This window comes from Brienomyrus brachyistius, chromosome 21 (assembly GCF_023856365.1).
Source record: "Brienomyrus brachyistius isolate T26 chromosome 21, BBRACH_0.4, whole genome shotgun sequence".
Lineage (NCBI taxonomy): Eukaryota > Metazoa > Chordata > Actinopteri > Osteoglossiformes > Mormyridae > Brienomyrus > Brienomyrus brachyistius.
This window is the reverse complement of record NC_064553.1, coordinates 17,623,410-17,636,138: the sequence shown is the minus strand read 5'-3', so window position 1 is coordinate 17,636,138 and position 12,729 is coordinate 17,623,410. Positions and strand designations below refer to the sequence as shown.

The following is a 12,729-nucleotide window of genomic DNA, read 5'->3' as shown; positions in this document are numbered from 1 at the left end:
AAAATGACTTTGAAATGTCATGCGATACTCTGGGTTTCACATGGTTCCGCTCTCTTTGAACGGCGGGTCTGATCTCCTCATTCACTGCCACATTCATTCCCCTGGGTCACGTCAGTTGTGAATTCCCGGTCTGTTTTTCTACCGCCGCGTGATGCCCGTTTGGGTAATCGTTACCTGGCAGAAGATTCGGTGGCAGAGCGGCTGGCCGGCACATTACTCGTGGAGCTGACTTGCATTCCTTTGAGGAGTCATGAACTCACGTTGTTCAGAAAGGGGCTGCTGGTGACTTCGTGAGCCCATCTGGCCAGTGAACAACAATAAAATACTCACAATTTATATTGCTTCCTAATCTGCTACTATGGCAGCTCAGGGAAAATGAAATCCACACTTCTATAGACTCTAATAGCTGTAAGAGGATCGACTGGGTACCGGAAGATTTAAAAGCTAGAGACTTCTTTGGTTATACAGTTCAGGTGGGCCCTCCACGTCCTGCTGGACTCACACTGCACAGACCAGTGGTTCTCAAAGTCGGTCCTCGGGCCCCACTGCCCTGCTTGTTTTCCTGCTATCCCTGCCCCACACACAAGTCCCAGCTGTCTTTCAGCTTCTGATTGAGTGGTGGAGGTACTGCTCACTGCTGTCCTTTAGTGACGTCACACATGACTGCAGATGAATCGTACTCGTAGCTCAGATTCAGTCATACAGATACTATGCAGGATTCTCGTAAAGGGAAAATAGTCTTAAATGAAATACTATTAAATGAAATAGTAAAATTAAGGTCGGATTGTAAAATGTACTCTCAAAAACATTTGAGCGAACGATCAATTGCTGGGAAACCTTATTTCAAAAACACATTATCGCCATGCTTCTTTTCAGCTGTCAAGATTTCTTATTGCCAAAATCTAGTTTGGAGCTCAAGCGACTGGCGTCCATTCAAATTATGCACTCGCCAACCTGTTGTATTGTGAAATATTGATCGATGGAAAAAAATAATAGTTCGGTTTTAGCGCTGAGATCAATTTATCATAGACAACTGGAATGTTTTGCTAGTGCCACAGAACTGACCTTATTTAAAAAAAAATATGGAGTAACTTTAAGGCAAAACTAAAATGGGAGTTACATCTCGTCGCCTAATTATTTTGGATATATATCCACACCCGACTTGCATACATACTTAATTTGCATGAATACACCATTCCGCCTTTATATGCATGATCCTCTTTCAGTGTGCCTTTTAATTGAATAAATATATAAAAATAGCAGCACAGCCTGAGTCGGTCCAGCATGCACAGGCTGCATTTGGTGGAGAGCCTCCCAAACTGAGGAGGTGTGGTTTTAACATCTGTCGTATAAGTAAGTAGTCCTCCGATCCGCAACAGTGGAGCGCTACGCCTGCTTTGACCGTACATTCCGGATCAAACTCTATATGTAAGTATAAATGTATATATTTTTCCCGATATCAGGCTTCATTTATTATTATTTTATTGTTTTCCCTGAAATGCTCGGCTAGATGGATAGCACATGTCGTCCCTGCTTAGACTGCTGATTTTTCGAGTGCGCAACGAGAGGTGAGTATACTGGACCATCCGAGTTTCTGCCATCCTCACGGAGTGATCCGCACTTCTTAAGCGGCGATCATTAAGTCAACCGTCTGGCCACATGCCGTTTATTTCTTACCCAATTCCAAACGATTAACATATTTTAACACGCACAACAGTTTGTAATTGCACTAAATATTTTGTGCATGAACTTAATTCAGTATTGTGTATTTTCAAACTTGATTATTGCCTCTCTGTTCCGATTATCGCGTAGTGTGAAGTTTAATAATTCCACGGGTGTGGTTTATTAACCCTTAATGCGGCCTTCGTTCAGACCCTGTCCGTTCCTGGGGTACCTTCAGTAATGTAACATAATCCATGCCAAGCACTTACTAAGGCCTAGATTCAAGGTTTGCCTCTTTAAATTGTAGAGTAGGAATTGACTCAAGTCACAATTTAAACATAAAATCTGGTAAAGCTAAAAAGTAGAATTATCTTGTCTCATTTGCAATTAATGTATTGCAAATAAGAATACAATTAATTTTCTCCCACACAGTGACATTCTATAATACCAGTTAGATGCAGTTTTGGTCATGCAATGAATCGGAGCATAAATGTGTTTGAACAGTGTACAAACGTCCCCAAAACACACAGAATGTGCACAGCCCATAACCAAAGGCACAATTTTACCAGAATATTGTGTTTTAAATGTCACGCCCAATTCATACTGTATATGTCAGATATACCATTTTCCTTTAAATACTGATTAGATATAATGACTTTTTGTGGTTTTTTTGATGGCCCTAGTAACCTCTACCAAATCGCTATCATTTTACAAAAATAACACATAAGTGTAGTAATGAAAAAGCAGTAAATAAAACCTGGTTAAATTAATGATTACTCCATCTCAATAGCTCTTAAAGCAGACAAATTCCTCGAATTCTTTATAAACATTCTGCTTTTCAGTAAGAAGCGTTTCTGCTAATGTTACGTAAGATCTTCCCATCCATTTTCGATCCGGTATTTGTTTAGCTTTGATTTTTTGCGATGAGCGTATTTTTCCTGGGAAGCGCAGACTACTGGCGGTCTTGGAGGGACTTCAGTACGTCGCTGGCCATTCATACTTAGACGCATACACACAGCGCTCCTCCAAGAAAGTTGTCTGTGGGTGGAAACCAGAGTCCAAGCTGTTTGCTAGTGTAAATGCGGCGCAGTCGAGCGAGTGCTTGCTTAGGTGTAATAGACCCTGTATTGCACTGAGTTCAGTTTGATGAGCTGGTAATATGATGATCTCGATTCGGTTTGAATCACCTCCGAATAGAATATTGTAGATGAATGATTTTTACTCATCCATTCTTCCATATGCAGTTACCCAGTGCAGGGTCATTTTGAGCCAGAAGCTAACCCCAGTAAACATGCGACACACCCTGCATTGGGTGCCAGGCCCTCGCAGGGCACGCACTTTACATACTATGGGCAATTTCAGCTAACCACATGTCTTCGGATGGTGGGAGCTGTAGTATCCAAAGGAAACCCACATCAACACTGGGAGAACATGCAAATTCCACTTGGGCTTGGAATCTGACCACTAACTCACTGAGTCGCATATTGTTTGTTCGTTTCATATAATGTTCACTTAGCTATAATGCTTATTCCCAGTTAAACAGATGTGAGCCATTCTTCCGAAGGATGTCAGATATTAAAAAATTTACTTCATTTTCTCTCATTTGAGACGATTTCCACTTTTTGTTTCATTCGGAGCACTAATGAAGTCTGGCTCTATTTTTCAGTTTTTTTTTCATAAACTGCCATAGAACATGAAAGAAATTGGTGGTATTTCATCCCTACAGGTCTCTAGTTAATGCCCAAATGGTGTTTAATGGATAAAATTGTAACTTGGCTTATTAGTAAAGGTAATGTCATACGAAGTTCACGTAGTTCTGCAATCGGGTCAGAGCAGCTCAGGTTGGGGATCATGCTCTGATGCAGCGCGTTGCCGAACCGACCACACAGCAAAACTCCGGGATCCCTCTGCGATCCCCCAGGCAGATACACGCTCGAGTCCCACTCTCTGGAAATGCAATGAAAGTTTGATAATGTTCGATTAAGCAAGATTTTGATGACTGTCGCTCATTTCAGGTGAGGATTCATCCAGAAACTGGTCATCTTTTCTGCAGTGGATTTCCATTTTATAAGAAAAAGACAGAAAGGAGAACCTCCGATGGCAGCTTAAGAATCACATATATTGTTGACACTCCTGGATGGAAATACGGGCTCTGTGGAGGAGCTTAGCACAGGGAGGGAAACTTTTAGCATCATCGCACTCCTGAAGCTCATGAGAGGCCCGGGCCATGGGCTCTGACGCTCTGCAGCACCGTACACTCTTCCAGTACAAGCAGGAACAGGGCGCTGAGATCGCCCTGCGGCCCGGAGACATCGTCCCCCTGACCGGGACGCCCTTGCTGACCGAAGAGGACGGGGGGAGTGCCGCGTGCTGGCTGCATGAGACCGGTGAGCGCACCAGCCAGAGGGACGACTTCCCCAGCGCCTTTGTGGAGTATGGGGACTCCAGGCCGACAGAACCCCCAGGGGCCAATCCAAGGCCCAGACCAGTCCCTCCAGCCCCAGGGGAACCTCAGCACGTTGGGGCCATGTCTGCTGCTGGAGGTTAGTGCCACCGCATGGCATCTCCTTTAGGTCTGTGTGTAATCTGGACGCCCTTGATCTCTTCCCAAATAAATATCACAGTCATTCCCAATAGCACTGATGCTCCATGTGGAATTCATACAAGCACATGGCACGGCCATTCAGCCTGCAGAATGATGGGCCCCTGTGCGAGGCCCTTAGCCCCAATTGCTCCTGGCACTGGCTGACCATGCTGTCTCACTTTTATGTTGCTTTGGATAAAAGCGGCTGATAAATATGTAAATAATCTTAAGCGGTGTTCAAAGTGACCAATGATTCTTGTGTGGTCCCATAAAAAATCATAATAAACTAGTATGGCATAATTTTTTTTAATGGGGTGAGGGTCCTCATGGCTTATTTGGGGTAACTCCAATGCTGCCCTCAATTCCTTGCATGAATCTGAGAAAGCAAGCGGAGAAGAAGAGGTGGTGTGAAAGTATGACGTCCCTCCTGCGTTACTCCCAACTGGGGAGGCTGGCTGAATTTCTGCACCACACGCACTGCTGGCGTGCCTGAGCCCTCCAAACAGATGTGGTCAAAATAACGTTTCCAGGCGCTTTTATGTTGTGCATAGAAAAATAAAAAACAGAATAAACTTCTCTGCCCAGGCTGCGTGAATCCTGCGGTAATCGCTTTATCTTTGTGGTCCAACAAAAATTTTACTTCGCAGTCTGACGTTCCGGCGCTGAGTAGTACTGGCAAATTTGACTTTGTTGTCTCATATTGTTCCTTTTAACAGTGATTATTTATGTAATCGATCCCATGTGTTTGTCGATTTAATGTGGAAAAAGTAGGCTTGTGTTTATTCAGTTTGCAGGAAAGTGAGCCTGACATTTCGTGTACGTACTTGCATGACTAGCATGGGTATAAATCGCCGGGATTATTTTGTGTTGCGTAAGCAAGGCAGCCCTCTTTTGAGTAAAGGGGTAAAGAAGCACTGGAAAGAAAGACTTAGATAAAAAATAAAGAATTGGGTGTACGCTGCGGACAGTTTTGGAGAAGCGCGGTGTGCCGTGAGTGTTTTGCGCTGCAGTCGGGTTTCGCTGGATCGCCTTTGCCGTGATGGGCTGGTGTTCATTTGCCGAAATTGGACCGCGTTCCTCCGCTGTCCCACCGCCGCTGTTTCTTATAACTGCCTGGCTCGCTGCTGTGTTTTGCACTCACGGAAGAGGGAGTTGCTATACTTGGACCGCAACACATCAGATCCAAGTTTTTCTCTTTCTTTTTTTTGCCGTGTTGTGTAGCAGCAGCAATAACATGTAATATATGACCCTCAATGCGTATTATGATTCTGTGTATTTGCAAAAGGTAATGCGAATGAGAGATTAAGTAATGGGTATTCGCGTCATGAACAGATTATTAAATTTTACTCCATGCAGACCATTTTTATAAGTAAGGTGCCATTTTATTCCACGAGATATCGGGAAACTATAATCTGCCACTTTTAAGGAAAATTACTCCATAATCCCGCTAAAGAAAGATTCACTATTATTCATGGGCGTTTTTGGTCGGTTTTCTTAGTACTTCATAACTTGAATGTTAATATTATCTGGTTCTCGTACTTTCTAATTGTAAGTGATTAAATAGCAGGGTTGGTGATGTCTTTCTAGCAGATCTGGGGAGATTAATTAGTTATTGTTAATATACATACAGCTGAACGGGAAAGATGTTTGGCCCCCGGCATGATGTTTAATTATCTGATCTTTATACAGATGCGTGCAGTGATTAATTATCTTGTGAGCCCAAGTGCCCTGTATCTCACAGTCAGCCTAAACCCGAGATGCTTGATAAATGTGTTGGTTGATTTTTTAATATCTGTGTGTGTTTGACTCATTTCTGGGTGACTAAATTCCATTCAGGTTGGCTGTAGTCTTAACCCCACCTTTACTCTGGAGAACATTACCTAATATAATATCATTGCTGTTCCAGGGTTCTGTTCGTTATATGATAACTCGGACACTTCCCAAACTTAGCTGAGATGAGTGTACTGAGTATGGGTTGGCTCTGAATTGTCGCCTCAGGCCACATCAATGGCAGGCTCGGTCCCAGTGGTTACCGAGTGAAGCCAACCCCAATTTTCCCAGAATCCCCTGCCACTCTGTGCCCTATCTGTCCACTGGCAAATCAGGCCGTTTAAATGGCCTGGGGGCCTCTATCAAATGCGAATGCCAAGCCCGTCCGAGCTGTTCTGTTGTAAACATGCAGTTTAGTGTCTTACGGAAATGAAGGCTGTCCCTCGCAGTATATCATGAGCGAGGCGCGTATTTCCGAGGTCAGGAGAAACGACAACATTAAAGAGCTGATGACAGAAAATGAGTCCTGACCACACATGGACCCATGAGGGAGGGTCTTCTGTGTACTAGGGGTGCTAAATGACTGCTTGAGGTGAACAAATCCACCCCTCCCATCAATAACATGCACATAAAATCTGGCAGCGAGCTCGGGCCTGGCTCTGAGGGGCGGGAGTAATCTGAGGGGATTCGCCTTCTTCCTGGAGCTGAGATGCCAAGACCGGGGGGAGAGGGGTGGCTTCAGACAAGGCCGAAGATCTGTCAGCATGTATTAGAGGAGGTGTGTTGCCATTTCTGTCAGGGGGGTGGTTAGAATGTCAGCGGCCTTGAGTTTTTCAGGGATGTGACTTTTATTGCCGTCAGGAGCGACAGACGTACAGGTTTGAGATCCTTTGTGATGATGTGCAGAGGCTGTTAATAGGGTTCCCACACAGTCACGGTCATCCACCAAGAGTGCGGCCATTTTGGAGGAGCTGAGAGTTCATACCAGCCCCCACACCATCAGAACACCCCCCCACTAGCACTTTCTTCAGCGTATGACTGACCGCTGTTACTCCTCAGGGTAATATTAGCGAGGGTTCTCGCCCCTTGGCCATAGTGCTGACGCCGCGGTGCTTTTTGGGGTGGGGTCACCGGGACGCAGATGTAGGTCTCGGCGCCGCCGTCAGCTTGCATCCACGCTCCATTTGGAGTCTGCAGCGTGACTTTCCCATGCGAGGGGCGGCACAGCCCCGATTTTGGCAGAACATCCTCTGGCTCGCAGCTGAATCGCCGTTCTGTGGCTGGAAATGTGGTAGTACCGTTTTACATACTTTTACATGCTGCTGAGAACTGGATCAGGCCGGTTAATTAATGCATTTAGGAGATACAAGAACAAAACAATAGCTTTAATAAAGCTGCAGACAGCCACCAAGTATAAACATATTTTTAGTAGTACTTTGAAAATCTCATTCAATATTCAGTTTCTTCACATTCATGTCTTGATCTGTATATGTTACGTACATTGTTGAATGTGTGTGTGCGTTAAATGTTTAATAAGGATAAATAAAAAACTCATATGGGTATATTGTATAAACACCTACCCAAAAAAACATCCTTGCTGTCACCGTGTAAAGGAGTTCCCGCTAATATTAAAATGTTTAAGCTCTGGAACGTTCCATCATGTGTAACCTTGGTATTTATACAGCAGTGAGTCACTCAGCCCATCCATTTAAGTGGTAGGTCTTTAAGAGTGTGGCAGTTTTGCAGTTCCTCTATAAAAGTGAAGTAACGAGGTAAAATTGTGCGGTGGGGAGGGTGGTGGCTGTGTGAAAAATGAGATCAGGGCACCAGGTAATTAACTAAGGGGGTGGCTAATTTAACTGGAACATTCTGGGTTGGGGCATTGTAGTTTTGTAGCCGTTGTGATCTAATTTTAAGGGAAAGCTTCAAAGGCACAGACTTTCTGGGTAGGAAAGTCCAGTGTTTGTATTTCTGGCTTATTTGTTTAGTGTTTATAAGGAATGAGATCATGTGATTAGCTGACTTACGAAAAATCGAAAGCACCAGACGTACACGCTGTCTGAACATGCACTTAAACAGAGGTCCTGATCAAGGGTTATTATTGTCTGATTATTTTATCATATTACAGCTAATTGTAGATTGTCATAGAATAATATTTTTTACCTATTTGTTTTTTCTTCATCGATTTCCGGCACGTAAGTGCCGGGGCTCATAAAAACGTCCAAAAGGAGCGCGGCATCGGAAAAAGCCATGAAAAGCAGCCTTTGTGCCTGTTTTCTCAGGGTTGAGGCCATGAATTTTTATTCCGTTTTTCCGCCAGATCTAGTCCAACGGATGATAAACGCCCCGCTTCAAGCGGAAGATACTCCAGCAGTAAATCTGCGCTGCTCGGACATGGACACGGCAGCTCAGGGCTGCACTATCGAAAAGCCAGTTATGATCTTCTCACGATACCTTCCCAGGTCGTTTATCACCTTCCTCGAGTCCCATGCTGCCCGTAGCCCAAACCCCTCTTACGGGCGGCCTGCTTCATAGACATCAGCTCTAATCCAGATTCCTGTTCTTCGGGAAACACCGGTAGCTGTTTCATAATCTCTCCACAATAGAATTTATAAATTTCATAATTGAATTATTTATATGGTGCGATCCTCAATACGGTGCAACAACATTATCGGATAGATAGAAAGGAGATTAATGAAGGATAATTACAGGTAGACACAATGGACCTTAACGAAACCATCTTAGCATGTTTATGAAGTGACTGGAGGCTTTAGGGATATTTATATTTGTTCTTGAGTTGTTCTTTTTTAGAACGGCGACACTCTCAAAGCCGCCAGTGGCGCCCAAGTTTGAGAAATGAGCCGTTAGCTGAAGCCTGCTGGCTTCTCCATCTCGCAAAGAGCGATCAGAGGAGCTGGGAACCGGATCACATGGGTCAGGACCCAATGGGTTGCTTTTAGATGTGTCACATGTGGAGGTTTGTTTACACACTGGTGCTCTTTCTGGTCACAAATAAGGTACAGTCACGTACGTTTCTGTTCATATCTTTGGGGGGGGGGGGGGGGGTTGGTCCCTATCCAGCTCTAACCTTAACCTTAAGAATCCAAACAAAATACATTTTTAGTTTTTTCATTGCAATTACAGATTTTTATAAAATTGAACTTTCCCTTGTGGGGAGCAAAAATATTATCCCCACAATGTCTAAATAACTGGTTTTTATCGCATTGTGAGGACATTTGGTCCCCACAATGTAGTAAATACAAAGACACACACACACATACACACACACAGTGTGGCAAGACTGACGCTCATTTCCCCAGACCACAGTTAGTTGCCAATGAAAGCATGCAGGGTGCAACTGATCAGGGTGTGTGTGTGTGTCGATTAGGTTTATGATACATTTTAGGGACCAAATATACCCTACAATGTGATTAAAACCTGTTTTTTTACATTGTGGGGACCATTTTTCAGGTCCCCATAAAGATCTGTCAATACAATCAAAACACAGAAAAGGCCAAAAGTCTCATATTTTGTTTGGTTACTCATGGTTAAGGGTAGGACTGGGTAGAGGTTAAGGGTGTCATGTTGGGATTAGAGTTTCCCCATAGAAATGAATGGAGAGTCCCCACAAACATATAATTACAAGCCTGTGTGTGTGTGTATGTGTGTGTGTGCGCGCGAGCGTGTACACCTATCTGTATAGGCACACAATGTTCCCCTAACGTGATAAATATCCGTTTTTTTTTTCCCTTATGGGGACCGGTTTCCCGATCCCCATAAGGGAAAACTCTATTTTATAAAAATCAGTGACTGCTCCTGTATGAAAAAACTAAAAATGCAAAAAAATTTTGTATTTTGCTTGGTTACTTATGGTTATTGTTAGGGCAGGGTGGGGGTTAAGGTTGTTATAGTTAGCATTAACATTTTTCCCATAGAAGTGAATGAGGATATACCCTACATGTGTGTGTGTGTGTGTATGCTTCTGTTTGCCTGCAAGGAGGCTCGTGGCAGCAGGAGGCCTGCAGATCAGCTCCTGCCAACGGGCCTGGTCCTTTCGGTGCCGCCTGCCAGTGCCTCCCGACGGTGTTTCTTTACGGTGCCGCCCGATGGTGTCGCTTGACAGTGTCGCCTGACGATGTCGCTTGACGGTGTCGCCTGACGATGCCTCAAGACGGTGCCTCCCTACGGTGCTTCCCGACGGTGCCGCCCAACGGTGCCTCCCGATGGTGTCGCTTGACGGTGTCGCCTGACGGTGCACTTGGCTCCTCCTGGCCTTCTCCTGACCTGTCTCTTACAGCAGACCACGGGGAACCTAAAGCCTTACAGTTCTGCTCACGCTAAGCTCTTTCTTTTTTGGGAGCTCCAATAAAAAGAGTTCATAGCACATTAGCTCATGGTTACTTGAGTGTCAGTGTAACAGTGATATTGGGGTGGGGGGAGGGGGGCAGAGAAAGCATAAATGAAATCTCACTTTCTTTGTAAACAGCTAGTTACAGAACAGAAGTGTGTTCAGCTACTGATAGCCCTGCAAACTGATTGTCTTCCTCTGAGCCGCGCAGTGTCTGACCGCTGAAACCCAGGCTAACTCTACATTCATTTACATGTGGGAAAAGCTGGTGATGCCTTGTTCATTTTGAAGTGGGTTTAATTATTACGACATTCATGCCTCATTATGCAGATCCCGGGATTCATTGTGGCTGCTGGAAAGGACAGAAGCAGAATATCTCTCTGCAGTTTCAGGTCTATCAGCGGGTATTTGGATACCGAGCAATTTGGCATAAACAGCATGAGGTTTCCTTATCCAGTGGAATGCAGAATAATCTGGTTTTAAGATGGTTCATGGAATAAAACCTCAGAATTCTCTCTACAGGCTTTTCCCCTGAGACCGAAATGCCTGCAAAAGCAGTGAAGCTAAATATCAGGAAAATATCCCTTACGCTAATAATTGCTTGAAGGATTTAATTAAACGGTTGATCCTTTGCTAGGCTCTGTGTGACCTAAATGGGGAAGGTAAATTCGCTGTGTAATTGCAGGGCTGTTTCCTAGCGATAATAATCCTACTTGAATTTGGTGAGAAATATCTGTATGGCCATAATAACAAAGTTACTGACATCTCAACTGGAAAAAGACTTGTGATATTTTGGGAATTAAAATGTCACTCTCCACTAATCACAAAAGGCACTTGATCCTCAGAGGAACAATGTAAGAAGGCAAAGGCATTCAAGGATAACAAGTGGCTTGTAAGCAGATTTAATTACCTGCAGGTGGCTTTTTGATTTAGCAAATGAGTATGGATATTATGCCGTCTTTGTCCTCCTACTGACGTAATAAGTCTTTTTCCTGACCCTTTAACCTATCTACGACGTAGGTCTAACTGTAAATGATTAATAAATGCTGAATACATTCTAATTATCACAGTAAACATTTTGAGTTACATTTGAAATCAAATACCATGCATTCAGTTTATATTTTACATAATTTAAAATCACCCTGTATACAGATATAACAATACATGTGTTATATAGCAATACAGTAAAATCCCGTTATAGTGGACTCGCTTATTACAGAATATCGTCTATAACAGACGAAGTCCACTGGTTCCGGCCGTGGACCTTTAAGAACATGCAGTAAAAGCATCGGATATAGCGGACTCCCATATAACGGAATTTCGCTTATAACGGACAAACAATTTGGTCCCCAGGGCCGCTTTTAGCTGTAGTTTTGTTCGCTATAACGAACATACAGGCTCTGTCTACAAGGCGCGTAGCGTGCCGGTGATATCCAGCACAGATACGTAGTTTGGATTATTAACAGTCATGCATCTGGTCAGGTAAAGTTGGATTACTACATGTACAATATAATAATCTATACCACAAGTGTGTCTGCTGGGGTGTGGCATGAGTAAATGGTGTCCTGTAGTTGTGTTCTGGCACAGCAACTCTGGATATAACGGACTCTGGATATAACGGACTCTGGATATAACGGACTGTTTTACCAGGTCCCTTGAAATTTGTTATAGCTGGATTTTACTGTAGTTCAATATATCGGCACAAGACATGAGGTATTATGCAAAAACAACGTTTTATGTGTTCGTTGAGACCAACCAGACAGTTGGTTGGATTGTTGGATTCTATAAGCGATAGGTAAAGATGTAGGTGTACTGGGGGGGTGGGGGGGGGCACAGAGACAGAGAGAGTCAGCATTAGGTTGTGCGTGAAGAAAAGTCCTGTTTCAGAGCTCTTGGTATCGTATGGTTCAGTAAGAATGTCGGCTGAGGGGGTCTAGCGCCTCACAGGAGTATCTGTGATTTGGCTGACGTGTGATGTGAGGCAGATTGAAGAAGGCGGGCAGCAATGTCACGGAAAAATCCAAGATCTTGGGTTTCCTGAGGCTGTTCTGCAAACGCAGTTAAAATTTCCCGGAAAACTATAAAAAAAAGTGAGAGCTAATCCATAATGGCGGGATGTCCTTTTCTCCACAAATATGTTGGTAACTTAAAAGTCAAGAGGGTCTATCCTATTTTCTCGGAATATTTTCAATTTGGGAATGGCATGATTTTGGTCCTAGTTGCTTGGGGTGTCTTCATTGTGCCAGTGCTATTTTCAGTCCTCCTGACAGTGTGTAGGTCAGTGATTCTTGGCTATTTCTGGCCATGACAGGTCAAAAAAAAGGTATCTTGTTCCATGAGGGTCACATGATGGGATTCTGATTGG

General features: G+C 43.9%; 1 protein-coding gene across 2 annotated transcripts in view; it reads left to right on the top strand.

Moving 5' to 3' along the window:
- Positions 1-1,313: 1,313 nt before the first annotated feature.
- Positions 1,314-12,729, top strand: part of LOC125716953 (phosphatidylinositol 3-kinase regulatory subunit gamma-like) — a 106,768-nt gene continuing 95,352 nt past the window's right edge. Inside the window, exons 1-2 of one of the 2 annotated variants that reach the window (XM_048989832.1) lie at positions 1,314-1,428; positions 3,678-4,205. In XM_048989832.1, coding sequence (XP_048845789.1) covers positions 3,890-4,205 — 316 coding nt within the window. In that variant the 5' untranslated portion in view covers positions 1,314-1,428; positions 3,678-3,889. Of the gene's footprint in view, positions 1,429-1,473; positions 1,569-3,677; positions 4,206-12,729 lie in introns of those variants that run through there. The other variant, XM_048989831.1, reaches the window with a different exon arrangement.